At 46.8% G+C, this 19,095-nt stretch overlaps 1 protein-coding gene across 3 annotated transcripts in view; it reads right to left on the reverse strand.

Moving 5' to 3' along the window:
• Window positions 1-19,095, reverse strand: part of LOC144133073 (5'-3' exoribonuclease 2-like) — an 84,941-nt gene that overhangs the window by 37,771 nt on the left and 28,075 nt on the right. For 2 of the 3 annotated variants that reach the window (XM_077665905.1, XM_077665906.1), the window contains 13 exons: window positions 13,835-13,923; window positions 13,665-13,749; window positions 13,521-13,571; window positions 12,860-12,967; window positions 12,354-12,443; window positions 6,494-6,566; window positions 5,402-5,485; window positions 5,201-5,304; window positions 3,964-4,043; window positions 3,257-3,313; window positions 2,569-2,637; window positions 1,563-1,691; window positions 1,110-1,195 (listed from right to left, as the gene is read on the reverse strand). In XM_077665905.1, coding sequence (XP_077522031.1) covers window positions 1,110-1,195; window positions 1,563-1,691; window positions 2,569-2,637; window positions 3,257-3,313; window positions 3,964-4,043; window positions 5,201-5,304; window positions 5,402-5,485; window positions 6,494-6,566; window positions 12,354-12,443; window positions 12,860-12,967; window positions 13,521-13,571; window positions 13,665-13,749; window positions 13,835-13,923 — 1,105 coding nt within the window. Of the gene's footprint in view, window positions 1-909; window positions 1,022-1,109; window positions 1,196-1,562; window positions 1,692-2,568; window positions 2,638-3,256; window positions 3,314-3,963; window positions 4,044-5,200; window positions 5,305-5,401; window positions 5,486-6,493; window positions 6,567-12,353; window positions 12,444-12,859; window positions 12,968-13,520; window positions 13,572-13,664; window positions 13,750-13,834; window positions 13,924-19,095 lie in introns of those variants that run through there. The other variant, XM_077665907.1, reaches the window with a different exon arrangement.

Consider the following 19,095-nt stretch of genomic DNA (forward strand, 5'->3'; position numbering starts at 1 on the left):
ACGTGTGGAGCAGTGTTGGGTGTGGCCTTGGGCACCTACTGGTTACACTAGCCCCGTGAAGACGCTGTAGAACTGCGTGTTGTGAGGAACGTGTCACACGATCGATGGTACCTGTTGGTTTGGCGACACCAATTTCCACGCGACGCTAATGCAATGCTGGGAAGCCACTGTTCAGTACAACGCTGACCATGCGGTGAAGCTAACCTAGATGACTGAAGACTACTTACGGCTCTCACCAGGCTTGCTTCGCTTGCCTTGCTGTCGAATGCGCTTCAATGAAATACTGCCGTGCTTATAGTGCACTGGTAACGCAATCAGACCTCCTATGCTAGGCAGCGGCTAATCACAAAGCACCGTCAGCGGCAGCTTCGATGCAAAGCAGGTTAGGCCTAAAAACACCCAGTGAGCAGTGTGCTGCCAGTGCGTCAGCGGGCAGCACATTGCTACAGAAAGTGCATCCCTAGCATTGGTGCACCATACTTTATCGATAAATTATCAATATATCGAAATATTTCTCGATCCCCTTCGGGTTTGATATATCTGGGATCCACTACAGTACTGCTTTGAACCCTCTGTCAACAGCACACCTGACATTTACCAAAACACAGGAAAGACCTTTTTAAAAAAAAGCCTTGCAAATGCCAGTCTTCCCGATTGAAGCCGCAGTGGTATAAGTCTGCCACTACCCCCGTAACTTCAACCAGCACGAGCGAGGTGCACGACCATTAAGCACACAACTGGAGCTGCGTACCAACGTACCCACAAATTCTGCAGGCTCTCAAAAGGGTGTCGGGAGCAGGCCGTTTGCCTCACTCCAAGTTTGACTCCAACGCCAGGTTTGCCTCTCCATACCTACCTGAGACACTGGAGCCTTCGGTCATGAATACTTAACAAAGGCCACTGCCCGGCTGAAATTAATGCTTCTTTTAATCACCAGTGAATTTAGAACTGCGAGAAAATTTTGAAGTGGCCGTGATCTCTGGAGAACCGTCGTATTTCAGTCTAAGAAAGTGGGCAACAGCTGCAAGTTTGACAAAGAGAAGACATAAGAAGGGTCCTGCAGCAAGAGGGGCGGAGAGAGAGGGAAGGAAAAAAAAGAAGCAACTGACCGTGTCCCCATGACTGCCTGTCATTCCGGTCCTGGTATGAAGGTGGCACTTGGCTGTACTGGCCCATAGCTCCCCCGACTGCATGCCTGCGGAATGATGCGAGTTACCCAGATTAAGCTAGGCGCACACACACGAAAAATACAACAATAAAAAACTGACTGAGGATTATGCTTCTTGGTAACGCGATTTTTGAGAACAGCTTGTACAGTATTTGAACCGTGGTCGACTGCAGACGGAATACGCAGTGCCAAACGGAGGCGGCTCTAGGTTTTAGCCTGGGCAGCCCGCACAGCGATATGCTGCTGCCGAGACTCTCTTCGGGCGACCGAACGAGGGTGTGAGTTTATATTACTAAAACTTTTCAGAATGGTTTGATTTATGGGAAAGTGTTGCTGCTACGAATACATTGCTGTGGACATAATATAACTAAAACAAAAGTAAAATCTGACTCACCCAAGCATGCGGTGTCCAGAGTCACCCAGCGAGGCTATAGACCGCCGCGGGGCCATGCCGATCTGTGGCCGCCAATTGCGGCTCTCCTCTTGGGAGAGGTCGCCCGGTTTGAGCACTCGGGGTGGATCGCTGTTTGAAACAAAAGGAAACCACACAAGCTTGTAGTCTTTGTGATGCCACCTGTAAAAACTGATGCAGCACTCAAAGGTGTGCCAAAACAGTGCGGTCATTACTTGCGCCTTGTTGGTTTTACATTTTCGTGGCGGCAAGAAACGCCTGGCCCTATGCGGAAACACCAAGGTCAAAACATCACTGACAGAGACCCACATTAGTGCAGCGTTAGATTTATTCCAGGCACTACCACCCACAGACTTTTTCCCCCAGTTTTTAGACGGGCCTAAAAAAATCTTGAATCACAACTGATATGTCCGTCTTTCTTTCCAGAGACTACACAAAGTGAACAACGAAGTGGGGAAGCCTGAGGGTCCTTGGAAACATTTCGACAAGAAGATCTCTCTTCGACGGACTGAGGCTTCACCCTCGCTTGTTCACTTTGCGTCGTCAAGAAGCCATCTACCAGCCCTCTCTCTACGATTTCTTTCCAAGAGGTTTTTTCCAACTTCTAGCACTGCACTGAAGATTGCAAAGTGCCCAAAACACTGCAGCATGTGCAGTGTTCTGAGGAATAACATCACTGATACATGACTTCTGAGCCTGCATTTTTTTTTTTTTTGCAGTACACTTATCAACACGCTCTCCTCAAGTAAGACAAGTAGCAGACACCCACCATGATGCATCATGGTAGTGCATATCTTATAAAGCATGATGAAAGGCTGACGGAAACAGGAGAAAAAGGCAGGAAAAGATCCACGTTAGGGTCTCTTTATTGTGTTGTCTTCCCTTACTGGGTTAAGGTTACTTTGTCACTTAAATGTCCCTTTATCATGTTACGACACCCTGACTCCCCATACAAACCAAGACGGAGGGGCATGAGGCTGGGACTCACTTTGCTCCGGGCAGGCGCTTGGCCGGGAAGACAAAGTCGTCACTGTACTTGGGATCCCTGAAGCGGACACTAAATGAGGGGGAAAAAAAAAGGGCAAGATTGCACCGAAAAAGTGAGATGCCTCACATGACAGTTAGAAATTCACACTGAACTAGTGTCATTTACGACATCATGTCACGATTCCAACTGCCTCTTATCATTTGGTCAGCACACATCAGCTGTAGACAAATATTAAGCACAACATGTAGGCGCCTAATCAAGAAGTCAAAGTGTATTGTTACAACTAGCTAAGGCAAGCGGAAATTTATAAAACTGTGGACAAATAAAATTAATTTGTTCTCCATTACCAACAGGTGGTGACATTCGAAAGTGTCCAACCACGTTTCCGAAAGGTTGACTTCATTCTTCCTTTCAGAAGACACAACTGAGCATTTTTCCCAACCGATGCAGCATGAGATGAAGTGTTGAAACAGACTGACATAACTGTTCGAAAATGCTACACACACACACTTGTGACAATGATTACATGGGGGAACCCGGAACGACATGAAAGAGATGTCTTAAGCATCATTAAAGGACGAACTCCACTGTCCTTGCTTGTTTGAGGGCTTGCCCCTTTGGAACGAATATGCCGCTGAAATTTGTGACAATACGATACAAGTGATGAATCAGCAGCAGGCACACCTACCAGACAACCATATTTCCGGGGATGTCTTCCAGGCCTCGGATGACAGAACGCACATCACTAAAAGAGTAAAAGAAAAAAAGGCTTTACTCACAAATGGTCCTATGTTCAGTAAGCATTTTCCCCTCACATGCTGTGTTAAAACAAACTGAGATAACACTAGCCAAATGATGCTAGCCAAAAAACCACCGCCACCACTTCATGTAATTGCACAAGAAGCAAGGATTCTCTCAATGAGCATGATGTAGACATAAGGACAAAAAGAAGAGTTCAAACTAAACTTGATGTGTTCTTCAACCCTTTCTTCCCACAGGCCATTCATGTTCAAACAAGCAAAATCTATCAGCGGCAACTACAGCTCTTAAGAAGTGCTGTGTACGAAAGAGCAGCTCCGCTTTGAATTCAATATTGCTACAAAAACTCAAAGGAGGCTTGTTCAATTACCAGCTCATTAGTATCATTGCAAACGGGTGCCAATTAGCTCTGTGTCAAAGAAACAACTTCACTCATTAGTATGTACACAAACACTAAAGATAAAAAAAAGCCAACAGTAAACACAAACTGCTAGTCGGAGAAGATGGCATTTGTTCCACGTTTCAGTTACAAGAAGGCAGAGATAGCAAATGTCAGGAAATTACAAGGAAAAACCACTGCGCTAAGTTAACAATTCCGCCACTTTCTGAACGAGAAACCAAGTGACGTCCACTTACTCTCCCGGTCCAACTGCATTGTGACTAAGTAGAATTTTGCCTCCAACTCCGCCAAAGTATTTGGGCTCCAAGTCAAACTCCTGAAAGAGCCAGTGTCACTTTCATGTCACTTCAACCAGTCAGTTATGCATAAAAAAAATGTGAAGTGCACATGAAGAAAAAAAAATGCAACATGTGATGAGCATGCAGAATTGACGACTTGAATACACGTTTTTCTCCAGCTAAGTCGAACCTGATGTCACAGCAATCTGAGCCTATTTTAAATGTATGCCTTCCTTTCGTCCTTGCTCATCATGCGCACCGGACGACTGTTACCATAGTTATCTTTGTTAATAGTAACGGTGGCAATGGGGTGCAGGGACTCCTAGCCCAAATGGTAAATAGCAAACAAGAAGCACCTTTACACAAGCACTATCTAACATTGCATGAAATTCTTAAGCTGCAGTTCTAAAAAGTTTTCCACACAAGTTTTGTGTCCACGGCGAAAACTGTAGGACTGGAAAAAGCTTTTCAGCATCATATCAACACTCTCCTGTAGGCTGTGTCCAGTTATAACAACTTTTATCTGTAACATCCGGCGACCCTGATGTACACACCATTACAGTTTACTCGAATAATGGCTATACAAATTCAACAAATGTCACGACCATAAGAAAAGCAACTGCGGCCATCACAGTCTTGACAAACTACAGCAATGTGCTCCAAATGGCTGTCAGCCCAAAGCCTAAGAAAAGCAAACAATGTTCTGCATTATACTTCAAGTAGATTGCACAAATCAACAGAGAAGGATGCAACAAGCCTGAAAAATGGGCACACAACAAACTTCACTTGTGTTCTTTCTTAAGCACATTCCCAAAAGTGGTATTTACAAGCTCGTGGATGCTGTTATAAGGTTGTGTAAAAAATTCACTAGAAAAATGATTAAAAGCCAGTGAACTGAACAGAACTTATAAACAGGAGTAGCGAAAGAGAGAAAAGGCTTGGACAAAGGGAAACACGCTGGCAGCATCCATAAACAACAAGACCACATTTGAGCAAAGATCGAGCACCTGTTCAAAATTTGTCAAGACCTGAAACCCAAATGCTTTTCAATTTGTTGTTTTTTGGCACCATCATCATCAGTCTGACTATGCCCACTGCAGGGCAAGGGCTTCTCCTATGTCTCTCCAATTAACCCTGTCCTTTGCCAGCTGGCGAATACCCCAGACAGAACGGGAGAGTCAGATGACAGGCTCACCCTATTGTAGTCCTTGCAGGCTTCGTACAGGCCCAGGAGGTAGCTGTAGCCACGGTGTCCCTTGCGAACGTAGAAGACGTCGTCCCCGCGCGAGTTGCGCTTCACTGCCCAGCACAAACACACAAGTGCAGTCAGGCTGTGTGACATCACTACACTCACACGAACAACAGCTAATATCAGCAGAACAGGGAAACAACTCACTCTCGGCCTCTGTGAGCAGAGGGTAGACTGTTTGCACTGTCTCAAGCAGCCGCTTCTCGTCCACGAATGGCAGCAAGGCCACACCTGTTGGAAAAACCACGTCAAATTTACAGCAGGGAGTCAAGTTTGAGAAAACAGTGCTGTTACAGTTACATCCCAATCTCTCTTCCCTGAAATCTGATCACTACAAGCTTCCCAGTCAGAAGAATAAACCAGGCACTAGCAGCAACTGACCATGCAGCAAAAGCATTCTGCATTAGGTAATATTGTGTTCTCAATTTGTTGATACAAATCCCTAGAACTTCCTGCTGTCAAGGCTTAATTTCACGGAAAGCAGCATCTAAACACCAAACACTATCACAAATAGGGCAGTCCACATATATACCAGAGAGACTTTCGAAACAATGGGGATATCTCTCTGAGATTCGGATGGATTGGATCGGACAAAGTTTCCCACTGGAATACAGTTAAACCTTGATTTAACAAAGTCGGTAAAATTGGCAGTTTACTTCTATTAATGAAATTTCACAACATCGAAATTCGTCTCCTCGCATGCTAAGAAAACGCCAAAAATGCGCTGTGGATAACGCCCAGGGAAAGCCTTTATTTGTAATTAAATTGTTCCTTCTACCCCTTCTTCACCAACAACAGCAGCGCTATGCGCATCTCGCTTATGTTACAAGCTCGCAAGCTGTCTCAGCACATCTATCGCGCCAACCACCTTGTGGGTGGTGGGAATGATGCCCTCCGCAGACATGACAACACGTGTTCCGCCGCTGCCACCGCTGCGACCTTGCGGTTGCCGGCAGTGGCCTCACGGCAGGCCATGCCGTCTAGAACTGGCAGCAGGATATCTCTTCCTTCCTTTGGCAATGTGTGGCTGGCTCCAGTCGCAACTCTAGCAGAGCACTTAATTTCAGCCACACACACATGAAACAAGCACAGCAACTGCACCAAGACTAGCGGCAAGGACACAGGTTCTTCCTTAATGCCCCTACTACCAAATAAAGCACAGACACCTTTGTGGGCACCACTGATCCCCTGAAAGTCACAAAAACGAAAGAAAGTGTTGGGGGGGACAAAGCACCTCACCTTGCCAAGCGTACTTTTTGCCATTCAGGTCAACCTTAAAGTCGGTCGGGTAGAAGTCGATGATGGGCGAGTCCTAAGAGAGCAAGGCGCACAAAATTTTGTCACTGCTGCTGCCCGCGCATGGGGGGGAGAGGGAGGGGGGAAGAAGACCAACAGCACATCAAATACCAAACACAAGTCAACCTCCCCACAATCCCCCCCTAGTCTTAGCCCCTCCAAACTAAAACAAGTATGAATAAATACGCCCCCCCCCCCCCCCCCCACCCCCCCCCCCCCCCCTTTCTCCATTGTTTATGTAGTTCACTCTAAGAACAGAAGTGGCACTAGGCTGAGCTTTCATGAGGGCACACCAAAGTAAGTGGCCTGTGTTGTCACTGCCAACCCTTTAAGCAGGGTGTATATGGCTGCAAGTGTGGGGCTACCTCCGAGTAAACACAAAGGCGGATTTATGGCCAACTCTTCGAAAGAGCTTCAGGGAGGGGGCCGAGAGGTTGTATTTGCATAATTTATTTCTTGAACTTTCTTTATTGAAAAATGCTGCATAACCCCCTCTGCCCCCTCCCGAATTCATGTCTGACTGATTTGATTTGTGGGGGTTTAAAGGGGCTATGACATGGTCGCTCTTCATATTGCAGTTTTGTGCTTCAGTAACTAATACAAGAGCTGATGATTCAGTTTCCGAAATTTGGCTGCCCTGGACACGCTCTATATTCCAAAAAATGCGATCAAAATTGAGATCGGAAGACTCCTTCCACCGGCAGTGACCGCCATATTGAATGCTATCGTGACGTCACCAGGGCATACACGGAGCAACATCGTCTGCTCTCGTTGCTGCAATGTGCGCAGCGAGGTCTCTTGTCCCCTGTACTTCCGCGGGCGATCGAAGAAGCAGTCGTCCCCATATATGAGTGACTGGTGTCGCAAAAGGGTTAATAATAGTAACGCAGTTATTATTCGGTATAGGTATAGGGTCCGGTTACACTAGGCCGATGGGACGGCGATCGGCTAGCTGGTCGGTATGCAAATGCATCGCTTAGCAGGATGCGTTGCTGGGCAAGTTGGTTCATTGCAATAGGAAACATTGGTTGCGCTTTCTAGGCAATCACATGTAAGAAGACAGGACAGGCGCAGGACAGACCGGCGGCGCTTGCGCCTGTCCTGTCCTCTTACATGTGATTGTCTAGAAAGCGCAACCAATGTTTCCTATTGAAATGCATCGCTGACGCACCGATCTGTCACGCTAGACCGACGACGATGCCAGCACGACCAACGACCCCGTATCGCAGTAGTGTAAAGAGTGAACTTAGTGGGAACTGGCAGAGGGTGGATGGGGACTGGTTGGTATGAGAGTCTATAAACTTAAGACCTTTAAAACTTATTGGTCCTGATCATGCTAGCCATGGCAACACACGCGATGTGCGTGCACCAGCGAAGATGTGCTTTCATTCGGTGCCTGCGCACTGGACCTATCGGCGAGGCAATTGAGCGACACGGGCAGAAAACGCCGCACAACGGTGCCGCTCGTCGCTCGCCGCCGTCGCCTGGGCTGGTGCAGCCGAGCGAAAGCTTCACGCCCGCTGAATAGACGGCCCGAAAAACTGCGCTTGTGTACCTTATCCTTATTGAAAAAAGCGAAACGAGCGGCTGCATTTCATATCTTCACACTGTCTTACTAATCAGTGGGGAACTCTTGCCAGATGCTTGAATTTCAGCCGACAGTGGACCGCTGGCCCCTTTCGTGACGAGGCCTAGCAAGTACGCAGGATTCGTGTGTGCAATTTCGGCGATTGCGGAGAGCGAATTCGCAAGTTTTAGCGCCTGAAAAGAGCTGTTGAGCGTAGCTTTGGCCACAGTCCTCAAAGCGATGACTGCCTACATCGCAGGACGAGAGTACAATAAGGGGGAAGTGCCGATGTGTGACCCGGTCTGCACAGCATGTGCTGAAGGCAGCCGGCAGCAGCCGTCGGCGTCGACTGTGGACGACAAATCTGATTGTTCTCATTAATTCAAGTAATGTCCGAACGTATTTTTAGCTAGAGCGCTTTAAAACTAAATACTGATGACATAAGAGGAAGCAGATACAATTAGCGGGAAGCACCGGTCCTACGCGAAGCGTTTCCCAAGCAGGCGATATACCATCAACGGCGCTTATTGCAGTGTTATCGTGGTGTGTAAATGAGTAATGAGTAAAACTACAATTTGTGGGCAATACTACATAATATTTAAGATAAGGGGAGCCCACCTTGCGTTTTATGCCAAGCAAACGAGCAGTACTGTATGCGCACAGCTATGTAAACAACCCCAGCGCGGGGCTGCAGTTGTCGTGATCGTCGCATTCCTAGGCCACAATGCACACGCACAGTAAAAGCTAAATGATGTACTATTATTTTCAAGCACTCATTTAGACGGCGGCGACTATTCATAGGTGCAGGCAGCGAAAACATTCGAGTAGCGTAGGGTTTTGCAAGCGGCTTGGTTCCTGCACAAGGGTTCTACGAGCCGAAGGGAATGTATATTCGATTTACAAATGACCACATGAGGCGGGGAAGTCGTTTCATTTAGCACTTTCCTCTGCCCCTTTCGTGCCTCAAGGTTACTCCCAGTGCCACCGTGTGATAATTTGAATTTAATTATTGAGCCGATGAATAGCGGACAAGAACTTGGTAGCCAAGCTACAAAACGCCGTGGCTTTCATGGTGCACATCCGCAAAGGCATGCACGGCACGTGCCACTTCTCACATACGGGAGCACTTGACTACTCAACAGAAACCACACTCATAACATAAAAACAACATGTTTATGAGCGTAAATAATAAAGCAGGGGTCCATCGATTTCTGTTTCCTCAACAATCAGAAAAGGGCTGCCACAAGCAAGTCCACTTTTTTAAGGATCACTCAGGTCGCGTACTAAGCTGACGGCTTCCGAAAAGAAAATACTGAAAATGCATTTTATTTCGATAAGCTAAAAAAAAAGAAATCTTTTCGAGCGACCGCCGTCTACGGTGTGCATGTAAGCACCTCAACAGTGCGCAGCAGACGACGCGGGGCGGGTATGCCCTCTGACGTCAGCGATCAGAGGCTGCCAGAACAGCAAGCAGTTCGCAGAAGAAACAGAAAAAATTTGTTTTAAAAATATTTTACCCCACAGAATCAACTGAAACTTGGGGAATTTTAATTTAACAAGTTGAGAATTAAATGTGATAAGCAGGGTATGCGTGAAAAAAGGCTGTCATGGCCCCTTTAATGTCCCAAAGCGACTCAGGTTAAGAGGGACGTCGCAGTAGAGGGCTCCGGAAAATTTCAACCACCAGGGGTTCTTTAATGTACACTGACATCACACAATACGCAGGGCTCTAGTGCTTCACCTCCATCGAAATACAGCTGCTACGGCCAAGATTGAACCAGTGGCCTTCAGGTCAGTAGCCTAGAACCATAACCAATGAGGCCAAAGATGGCTGCCCTAAATAGTTCCATTTCAATGTGGTTTCAACATACCCCGAAAATATTTTTCGGGTATGCATCTGGCTCTTGCCGACAAATAAAAAGGTGAGAAGACAAAATGCAGCCATTAAATGCGTACTAAGGTGCCTCGGTGAGTAGTGATATATGAAAAGATGAAGCGCATAGTCCGACAGATGGCCACATGCATGCTGTATGGTGCACTTCCGGCTTATAGTCAGATTTCTTTTTTCCCGCAAGGCAGCACTTATTTAAAGCGCCGTGAAGGCTCTAAGACGTGGTACTGCACTCACTGCCTGCTAACAACGACCTCGCCGCGGAGCTTTCCGCATTGCTTACAGGCAGCTGCATCACCTGGCTTGTAGTTAGACAATTGAAGTTTTGTTTTCGATGTTTTTTTTTTTTCCAGAAAGGCGGCAGTTTTTGAACACGCTCCGAAGATGCGGTAGCATCAAAATTGCTTGGCAGCCTCCGCATGCACGAGGCATGCTCCAAAATGTCGTAAATCTCAGGATATCGCTTTTCCTGCAATTGATATTATCGACTAGAGCAGCAGCGAGTCTGAAGATGCTATCTTTTTTTGGCATTCAGTTCCAATGTCGGCAGTGATGGAAACCAGCCAGGAAAGCAAGCAGCCACACTCCAGTGCCCAAATATAGGGGTTTCCAGTTACTGTCTTGTAGCAAGAATACTATTCAAGATAGAATTTGATTTTTTCACTAATAGTGGCCAATAGAATACCAAACATTTTGCATGTTTTATAAAACTGCGAATATTTTTTCTTTTTAGATACAAGAGTGTATTTACACGTTTCATTCAATTTTTTCCTAAAACCTTGTTTTTCACAAATGCAATTTTGCCTAAAAAGAACATTTATAAAGCTTTGTTTTCATGTTTTGCATAAAACTTTAAATTCAATGGTTAACAATTCCGCGCAACTTTCAGAGGTTTGGTTTGGTTATTGGGATTTAACGTCCCAAAGTGAATCTGGCTATGAGGGACACCGTAGTGGAGGGTTGCGGATAAATTTGACCATCTCGCACGTCTCTAGCATTTCACTTCCATCGAACATTTCAGAAGTGCTGCCTCACAAATAATAATCATGTATCCATTGAGTCCCTATTTTTGCACGCCACCTCCGTTTTTTCCCAGCCCTCGGCTTATAGTTGGCTTCAGCAGATTGAGATGGCATTATAATTGTGACATTTTTGATCATTTTTGAGAGTTTTTGATTTCCCCCTTTACGCTACCGTATAAACGCGTGTAAGGGCTGCACAATTTTTTTCCAGATTTGAGGGCCAGTTTTTGGGGTGCGGCCCATACACGCGACAAGCGAAAAATGTTTTTTAAAAGTAAAAACAACAATCAGGGAATGAGCGGCATTTATTCTATGTTCAATCGTCACTCGCGGAGTATTCCGACTCCGAGCTGGTGCTGTGCTCTGGTGCCTGCTCATCCCACAACAAGTGGCGCAGCATTTCCGCTGTCAACGCGTAGCCGTTCCGCGCATCCATCACCTAGAAGAGCAGCTCTTCTTCCAGTTCAGGAAACTTGCATCGCTTGCCTCGGAAAGCGCGCTTTTCACAGCTTGTGCCCGCCGCACGCTTGCCGTGTTCGACAGCAAACTCTCAGCCGTGTAGCTATTAAGGTGCTTGCCTTATCGTGCTAAAACTGCAACGCTCGTCGACAGCACACGAAAGCCACAACGACGGTGAACTACCACACTACCACAACTTCCGTGCCTTTGACAGCAGCAAAAGCAGTGGAGCTGGTGATACTGACACCGATATAGATAGCGGGAGCTCGCAACGGAGGAAAAAGTTATGATGATGATAAGCCGCCGCCTCGGGCGCCATCCGTGGGCGGCACCTGAAAGCTCCTGTGTGCATGCTTTGCCTCCGCGATCAAGTGCGCCGTTGCTCGCAGCCGGAGCTGATCGCAAAATCCATGGCACGTGCATTTCGAAGGCTATCCCCACGCAAGTCGTGGAAAGTTTGGGTGCGGCCTTTCTTTACATGGATATTATTTTTTGGTAATATTTCCTTTGTGAAAACTGGTTGCAGCCCTTACACGCGTTCATACGGTACATTCGCTGTCGCATTTATACATGCAAAAACGGTAATAATAAAAACTCTGTTTTCAATGAAAGTGGCCTCTTTATCATTAAAATCAAATAATCTACTAAGACAGGCCAAGATCAATTTGTCCGCAGTGTTTCTTCAAGATCTCATCGTTTTTGATGCTGACCTAAAAAAGTTGGGGCACATGTTCATAAGGAAGTAATCAAATGTAAGCTTTTCCTTCCCACGATAGCCTTTGACAAGTGATAGCCTGTGGCTTTTCACAACAGACTCTTCGATCACTTAGGACACACAGAAGCTCAAACAAGGAAACTACCCACCGGGTCATCCATGAGATCAGCCCAGGGCGTGGGCAGGTGCTGCTTGCTGGCTGCAGGAAACACACTCATCAGCTGCTCCATGGGCTTGAACTGTTAAGGAAGCAATAAGAGTGAAAACATCCTCTATCTAAAGAATGTCCGTTCTTAAGATGCCAAATATAGAAATGACAGAAGATAGTTTTCTTTCAGACAAAAGAGCTTTTCGCAGCAAATTAGCAAATTACCTTTCCTGTTTCACACAATGTTTTTTTCTCTCTGCTTCTCTTAATTACTGCCTATTCTCCATGAACGATTAATTGGTGCTCAGTTTCACTTTTTTGTGCGTTGCGTGCCTTTTTTTTTTTCCACAGTCAGCTCCCATTAAAATCTCTATACTTTCTAAAGAAAATAAAATAAACACCTTCCAAACAACTGCTTTAGTTGCAAAGGAAAGCATTTTCCAACACCGTTATTACTAGCAACGAGCATTACCCGGAGATGCTCCCGCAACAAATGCAAGCTCTTACGGGTTGAGTTCCTCGTTCGAACTCAATCTTGAGGTCGCCGACGTTGATGAAATCTGAAGCGAATGGCGCATAGTGGTAGGGGAAGAACCACTTCCAGGATGCACAGCCCTGTGGATAAAGGTGGCCGAAAAAAAAAAAAAAGCTCATGAAATGGGCAGTAACTCATCCAACTGATGACCATGACTGAAATCAAGCTGGGTTCCGTGGAACCTTTCAAATCCTTCATGTCTCTTTTTTGGGTTTTCCACCCAAGCGTCTAAATACATGTACATTTCAACCCCCCCCCCCCCCCCCCCCCCTCCTTCCCTCACTCACTTCATTTTGGTACTAAGTAGCTAGACTGTAATCGTCTATAATAAATCACTACACTATACCAGCAGCCATGATTAACTGAACGCATGTAAGCCAGAAAGGAATGGAAGCCAAGACACATGGAGTTCTCCAACCCCTTGCGAAATGCGTTGGATTCCACTGAGGCTAAAAATGCTGAAAACCAGCGAACTAGAAGACTGGTGGCCCTGAAGGGAAACATGTAACTTCAAGAGCTGTCAAGTAGGCAGCATTGCATGCCCCAAAGTTCACTAGTTTTTGGCACCCAACAAAACCACCACTACATTTTTCAAATTTCTTCCCACGATAAGTCCCGTAAAAATACACTTGCCTGGTAATAGTAGCGAAGAACCCAGCAGAGCCCTTCAACGTAAGCAGCCGCCTGCGTTGACGATCAAAAGTCATCTCACCAGTCACAAAACAGTGGGGAGATGTAAACCAAGCAGACCACAAGATAAGCCGTGAACAAACTCACCACATCGTGTCGAAACGCGATATTGTCGGGACTGATGTCAAATTTCGACACGTAGTACCGCTCTCGCCAGCCGTCCTCCCAGAGACTGCGAAGAGGAAGGCCAGCGTCAGCGCGGCAGATACAACACCCGCACCTCGCAAGGAACCACAGCCCAGGATGCACACACTTACCGCACTTCATCGTGCGGCTCTTCCTCTTCATCCGAGCTGTCCCCTTCATGCTTTCGCTTCTCCCCACGAACGTCACTGTCGCTGTGGGCCTGCATCATCCCCCAAAAGACACGTGGTTTCATTTCTGCGCCCTTGCGCTGGCTGCCAAAGTAGTACGCAGCAACACTGCACTCAGCGTGACTTCAAACATAGAACTCTGTGTCACAGTGCACTCCCACATCAGACAGTCGTGGTGCAACAGGTTAGGGGCTAGACTACGTCGGTGCCTCCCTCTGCACTGTTTGCATAGCGGCGCCGATCCTCACCATTTCGACTTGGCCAGCAGCGAGATTTACAACAGCACTAGCGGGACAAATTATTATGCTGGGACCAGCAAAGAAGAAAGAAAAATAAAAGTCCTAGGCCCATGGCAGAAAACACCAGTGCATGTGCGATGTGGCATTCTCAGGAAAGCAGAAAAGACAACCAAGCCGACAGCAAACATGGCAAGCCACTGAGTAATGAAAGAACAGAGGAGAGTTCCTGTCAATGTGATCAGTGACACTGACAGGCAGCGCCGCTCACAGCCAGGGTGCGCACTACAAGGTGCACTCATGCAATGCCGGCTACACTGTATGTGCACTGGTGCACTGTGCCCACAAGTGGCAGGTAATGCTTCATCAGTATTCAACAAACAAGTCTTGTCAGAGTTTTAGGTTCGACCGCCCCTAGTTAATGTCCAGGAAATGCCACAATTACTGGTAAGAAACCTTTGACTGCGACATCTTGCTAATTTCAACCCACACAATTTTAACTTTTGGTTTATTCAAACTGACACTTTGATACCACCAACATTAACCATACAGTAAAAAAACCCGCGTATAACACGAGGTTTTTTTCCGGATATTAGCATGCTAAATTTCCACCTCGCATTATGTGCAGATCCAAACAATTTTCGGCCAAAATCCACAGTTCTGGTCTCGTTATTATCGAGCACCGTTACCACCATGCTTAAGAGCGAGAGCAGGTGCTATCTAGCAGTGGCATGGGCCAGTACTATCGATTAAAACACCCGGTCATTACATTGACCTGGCCTCATAACACCCAGGACGGTCGCACCTCCCATGGTATCGGGACCACGAAAGCAGTTCTTGGCTACTTTTAGAAGGAAAGCAATTGTAGCTGCCAAAAGCACCGGTACCACATCAAGCACTGCTACATGGTCCGGATGAGGTAGGCAGACCTTGCAGTTACTGCCGCCAGACACGGGCCTCTCCAGCCACGCTGTGCAGTTGGATGGCGCAGGCTTGGGCTAGCATTCCCGAGGAGTTCATTGGTTGTAATTTCAAGAAATGTGACATATCAAACACGCTCGACAGCACTGAAGACGTGTTTCTGTGAAAAGATATCTCTGACAAGGGCTTTTTGGAAGTCAGTACACCCGACGATGATGATCACCAAAGCACCGACTACGGACACTACCGAAGTGTGTGCACCCATGCATATGCCGGAACTGGTCTACGCATACTCGCAGAGCAGGACACGAGTGCTGCGGCGCCTGATCTGTATCAACCAGGTACCGTATTTACACGATTGTAAGTCAATCTATTTTTCAAAATTTGAAAATCCGAAGTGAGGGGGTGGACTTAAAATCTGAACCAAAACATTGCATCATAAAAAAAGACGAGACAAACGAGATATCAGGCATGCTGCAGCGTGGTTGCATTGTTGCTGCGTGGCTCCATCGCATCGCTCTTAGTGCTGGCCTTGAGCAGCTGCTATGTCAACGCGCAGAACCGGTACCCCCCCCCCCCCGCGCGAGGCGGCCAATGGTGGCTGTCGATAAGCCGCAAAAAGGCACCAGCCCACTCTCCACACGTGGCCGCAGATGACGTCTGCTGATAAGCGGCGGCGGTCCGATAACGCATTCGCGCTCTACTCTTAACAGGCGTCGTACAAGTTTTTTTTGTTGACTTTCAACCATCGGCGCTCAAAGGAGCGTCAATAGTTGATGGAAGGGCTGCTGTTCCAATCGCGGTGGCACCCCACTCGGAACCGCAGCGGCGCCGGGGAGTGTCGGTAGCCGACGAAAGAGCCGACGTCGCTCACACGTAGCGCGTAGTTTCTCCTTGGTTCTGACGCATCTGACTACTGCCGGCTGCGTTTCACAAGTTTTTAATGTAGTCCTTCGTCATTCGTGCTCCAGGTGCAGTATGCAACCGGCGCTTGTTCACGGCTACATTCAAGATGGCTGTCATTCTTTACGCCGAAGAAACAAACTGCACGCCGGGCCGCAAGTTCCGACGTTCACAACGGATGATACAGGCGTCGCAGCTGCAGCGAGGCAAAATTTTCAGCTGTTCCACGCGATGTGGCTGTTTGCGAAGTGCGAGATTTCGCTGCACGACGATGTCAGAACGATGAGCTGTGGGACCACAACAGCGATCACGACGGCAGAGCTAGTGAGGGCGATGGCGCAAGTGTGGACGAGTAGTCCAGTGACTAATACATTTTCGCTTTGGAATGTGCCCACGGGCGCTCCCGCACGCGGTAGCCGAGGCCACAGGATAGTGCTATCGCGTTCTATTATCAAAGGCCAAGTGTAAAGAACTTCCAACCAAGTTTTTTTTTTATATATATATAAATGTGATGTGGTGGGGGGGGGGGGTCGACTTACATTGAAGTCGACTTAATAATTGGTTTTTGAGGGAAAGGAAATGTATCTGTCTCGTATATCCTTGGACACCTGAACCCGTAAGGGAAGGGATAAAGGAGGGAGTGAAAGAAGAAAGGAAGAAGAGGTGCCGTAGTGGAGGGCTCCGGAATAATTTCGACCACCTGGGGATCTTTAACATGCACTGACATCGCACAGCACCCGGGCGCCTTAGCGTTTTTCCTCCATAAAAACGCAGCCGCCTTACAATCGTGCAAATACGGTATTTGGCGCCCATGCTACATGCGTCGTAGCCGGTGCGCCGGTGTACACAAATAATCGAAGGACGTTCAGCTTTCGTGACTTCGGCAATGTCTCCAAGCTGGCTGCCTTACTCGCTTTATACGTGGATGAAAACTGTTTTTTTCCGTTTTTGTTATCCCCAAATTACATATCATATTATATTCAGGTCCGTATTATACACGGGTTTTTATGGTATCAGGAATTCTGCCTGATTCTTAAAAATTCTTGCTCCCTTCAAGTTTGAATTACCTACTATTGAGAGCAACAGTGTTTCAAAATCAAGAATTTGAAAATGGAGAAAAGGGGAGGTGCAAACCTAGCCATGAGCCAACCATTAGTTGCACATGTTTTACGAACCACGACACTTCCATTCACTGTAATCATTGTCATTACAAATATTACCAGCTACCCACTCTTCATCACAAGCAAGAGAGGATTTTACATCAACCCACAAGAGCACATCAGAGGTGTGTTCCTGAAGTGTATGCAACAAACAGCAGTGCAGACATCGGTTGGCCATTATCATCATTCCAGACTGAGAAATCATCCTTTCCATGCCACTTTAATCAACAACAGGGAACTGATAAGCATAAAGTACTATAGTAGGAGGCTCTCCCACGTTCTCTATTACATGCTGCGGTAGACAACACAGTCACCGCAGCAAAATCATCAATGGGCTCTTTTCAGGTATAATGAAACATGAAGGATTAAAAAAGACCCTATAAACCAACCACAATGAATGGTGACTACATACTTTTGAAACTGCCTCTCTCCTCTCGACAGTAATACCATCCTGAAAATAACTACACAGGTACTTGTATTGCAATGTGTGCGATATGTAGAACATTTGACCTCTCAAGCAAAAGCCTTCTGTGCTTTCTTTTATTTTGTTTCAGAGCAACCAGGAATGCCATTTCTTTTTGTCCAGAGAAAGGAAGCCATCCGACAGTGGCTGGCTTCCTTACATGACGCAAAAGTGGCCTGTGAATGACACAAAGATTACCAGGAGTTGAGCTTAACAAGGTACGTAAAGTGTAGGCAAGTACGATATTTATTTGAATTCTACAGAGTTTTTCTTCAAGATTCTTGTACCCTAAAGTCTACCCTCGTGTTAAGATCGAATACCGTGATTCAACTGCCCTAAATCAGTGTCGCAGTGCAGCCATTTTGAAAAAATCGGAATTCGATTTCAGGTTCTACAGTTTTGTGACGCTATATTAGCAATGTGAGAACCATGGAAGCCCAATCCCAATCCATCCAAAGTCAGAACGTCGTTCTATGTGTTCGTTGGAATGCCGTGCCTGTCGCATTGTGGCATTGTGTTCTTTAAATACGCCATCATTAACAGTGCAGCCGTTTCAACTGTTACGGCTTGCTGCAGTCCACACAATGGCAACACGTGTGCAGTATGATGCTCATTTTCTTCACCCTGCATCAATCCTGGTGTTTGATTCCTTTCGTGGACACCTGATCCCTGAGGTACAGAAGAGCTGGATGACACAATAACCTGCCTTTCTGTTATTCCCAGGGGGATGACATCTGTGTTGCAGCCACATGACGTCTGCCTAAATAAACTGTTTAAGAACAGAGTGCGGAAACTGCACACCGACTGAATTTGGGAGGATCAGGCAATGGCGTCCTCGAGAAGAACTAAGCGACCGTGCACATTGCAGATTGTCAAGTGGGTGCCTGCCGCTTGGTACAGCCTGCCTGATGGCGTGGTCATTAGGTCTTTCAAAAAACGTATGACCTCGATGGCACCGAGGATGACACCGTCCGAGAGGTCGATAGCGAGAAGGAAGACTCAGTTTCCAAGAACTTGGCCTCCAAAAACAAGGAACAGTGAATGTTTTTGAAAAGAGGACAAGTGTCGGCTACGATGCACATTCAAGGCAGATACATTTTTTTGTATCTTCTCGTCTCGAGTTACATTCATAATTTTCTTTTTTCCAACTGGGCAGCATGTAAAGTCAACCTTGCATTACGGTTTGGTTTGGTTTATGGGAGTTTGCGACTCAGGCTATGAGGGACGCCGTAGTGAAGGACTTTGGAAATTTCGACCACCTGGGGTTCTTTAACGTGCACTGACATCGCATAGCACATGGGCCTCTAGAATTTCGCCTCCATCGGAATTTGACTGCCGCGACTGGGATCGAACCCGCGTATTTCGGGTCAGCAGGCAAGCGCTCTAACCACTGAGCTCCCGCGGCAGCTCCCCCTTGCATTATTATTATTATTATTATTATTACTGATTGATACCTCACAGGCCCCGAAGAGCATCTAGCAAGTATGATAAGGGCCTTTTACTGACTAAACTAAAATAAAC

This window comes from Amblyomma americanum, chromosome 5, assembly GCF_052857255.1.
Source record: "Amblyomma americanum isolate KBUSLIRL-KWMA chromosome 5, ASM5285725v1, whole genome shotgun sequence".
Classification (NCBI taxonomy): domain Eukaryota; kingdom Metazoa; phylum Arthropoda; class Arachnida; order Ixodida; family Ixodidae; genus Amblyomma; species Amblyomma americanum.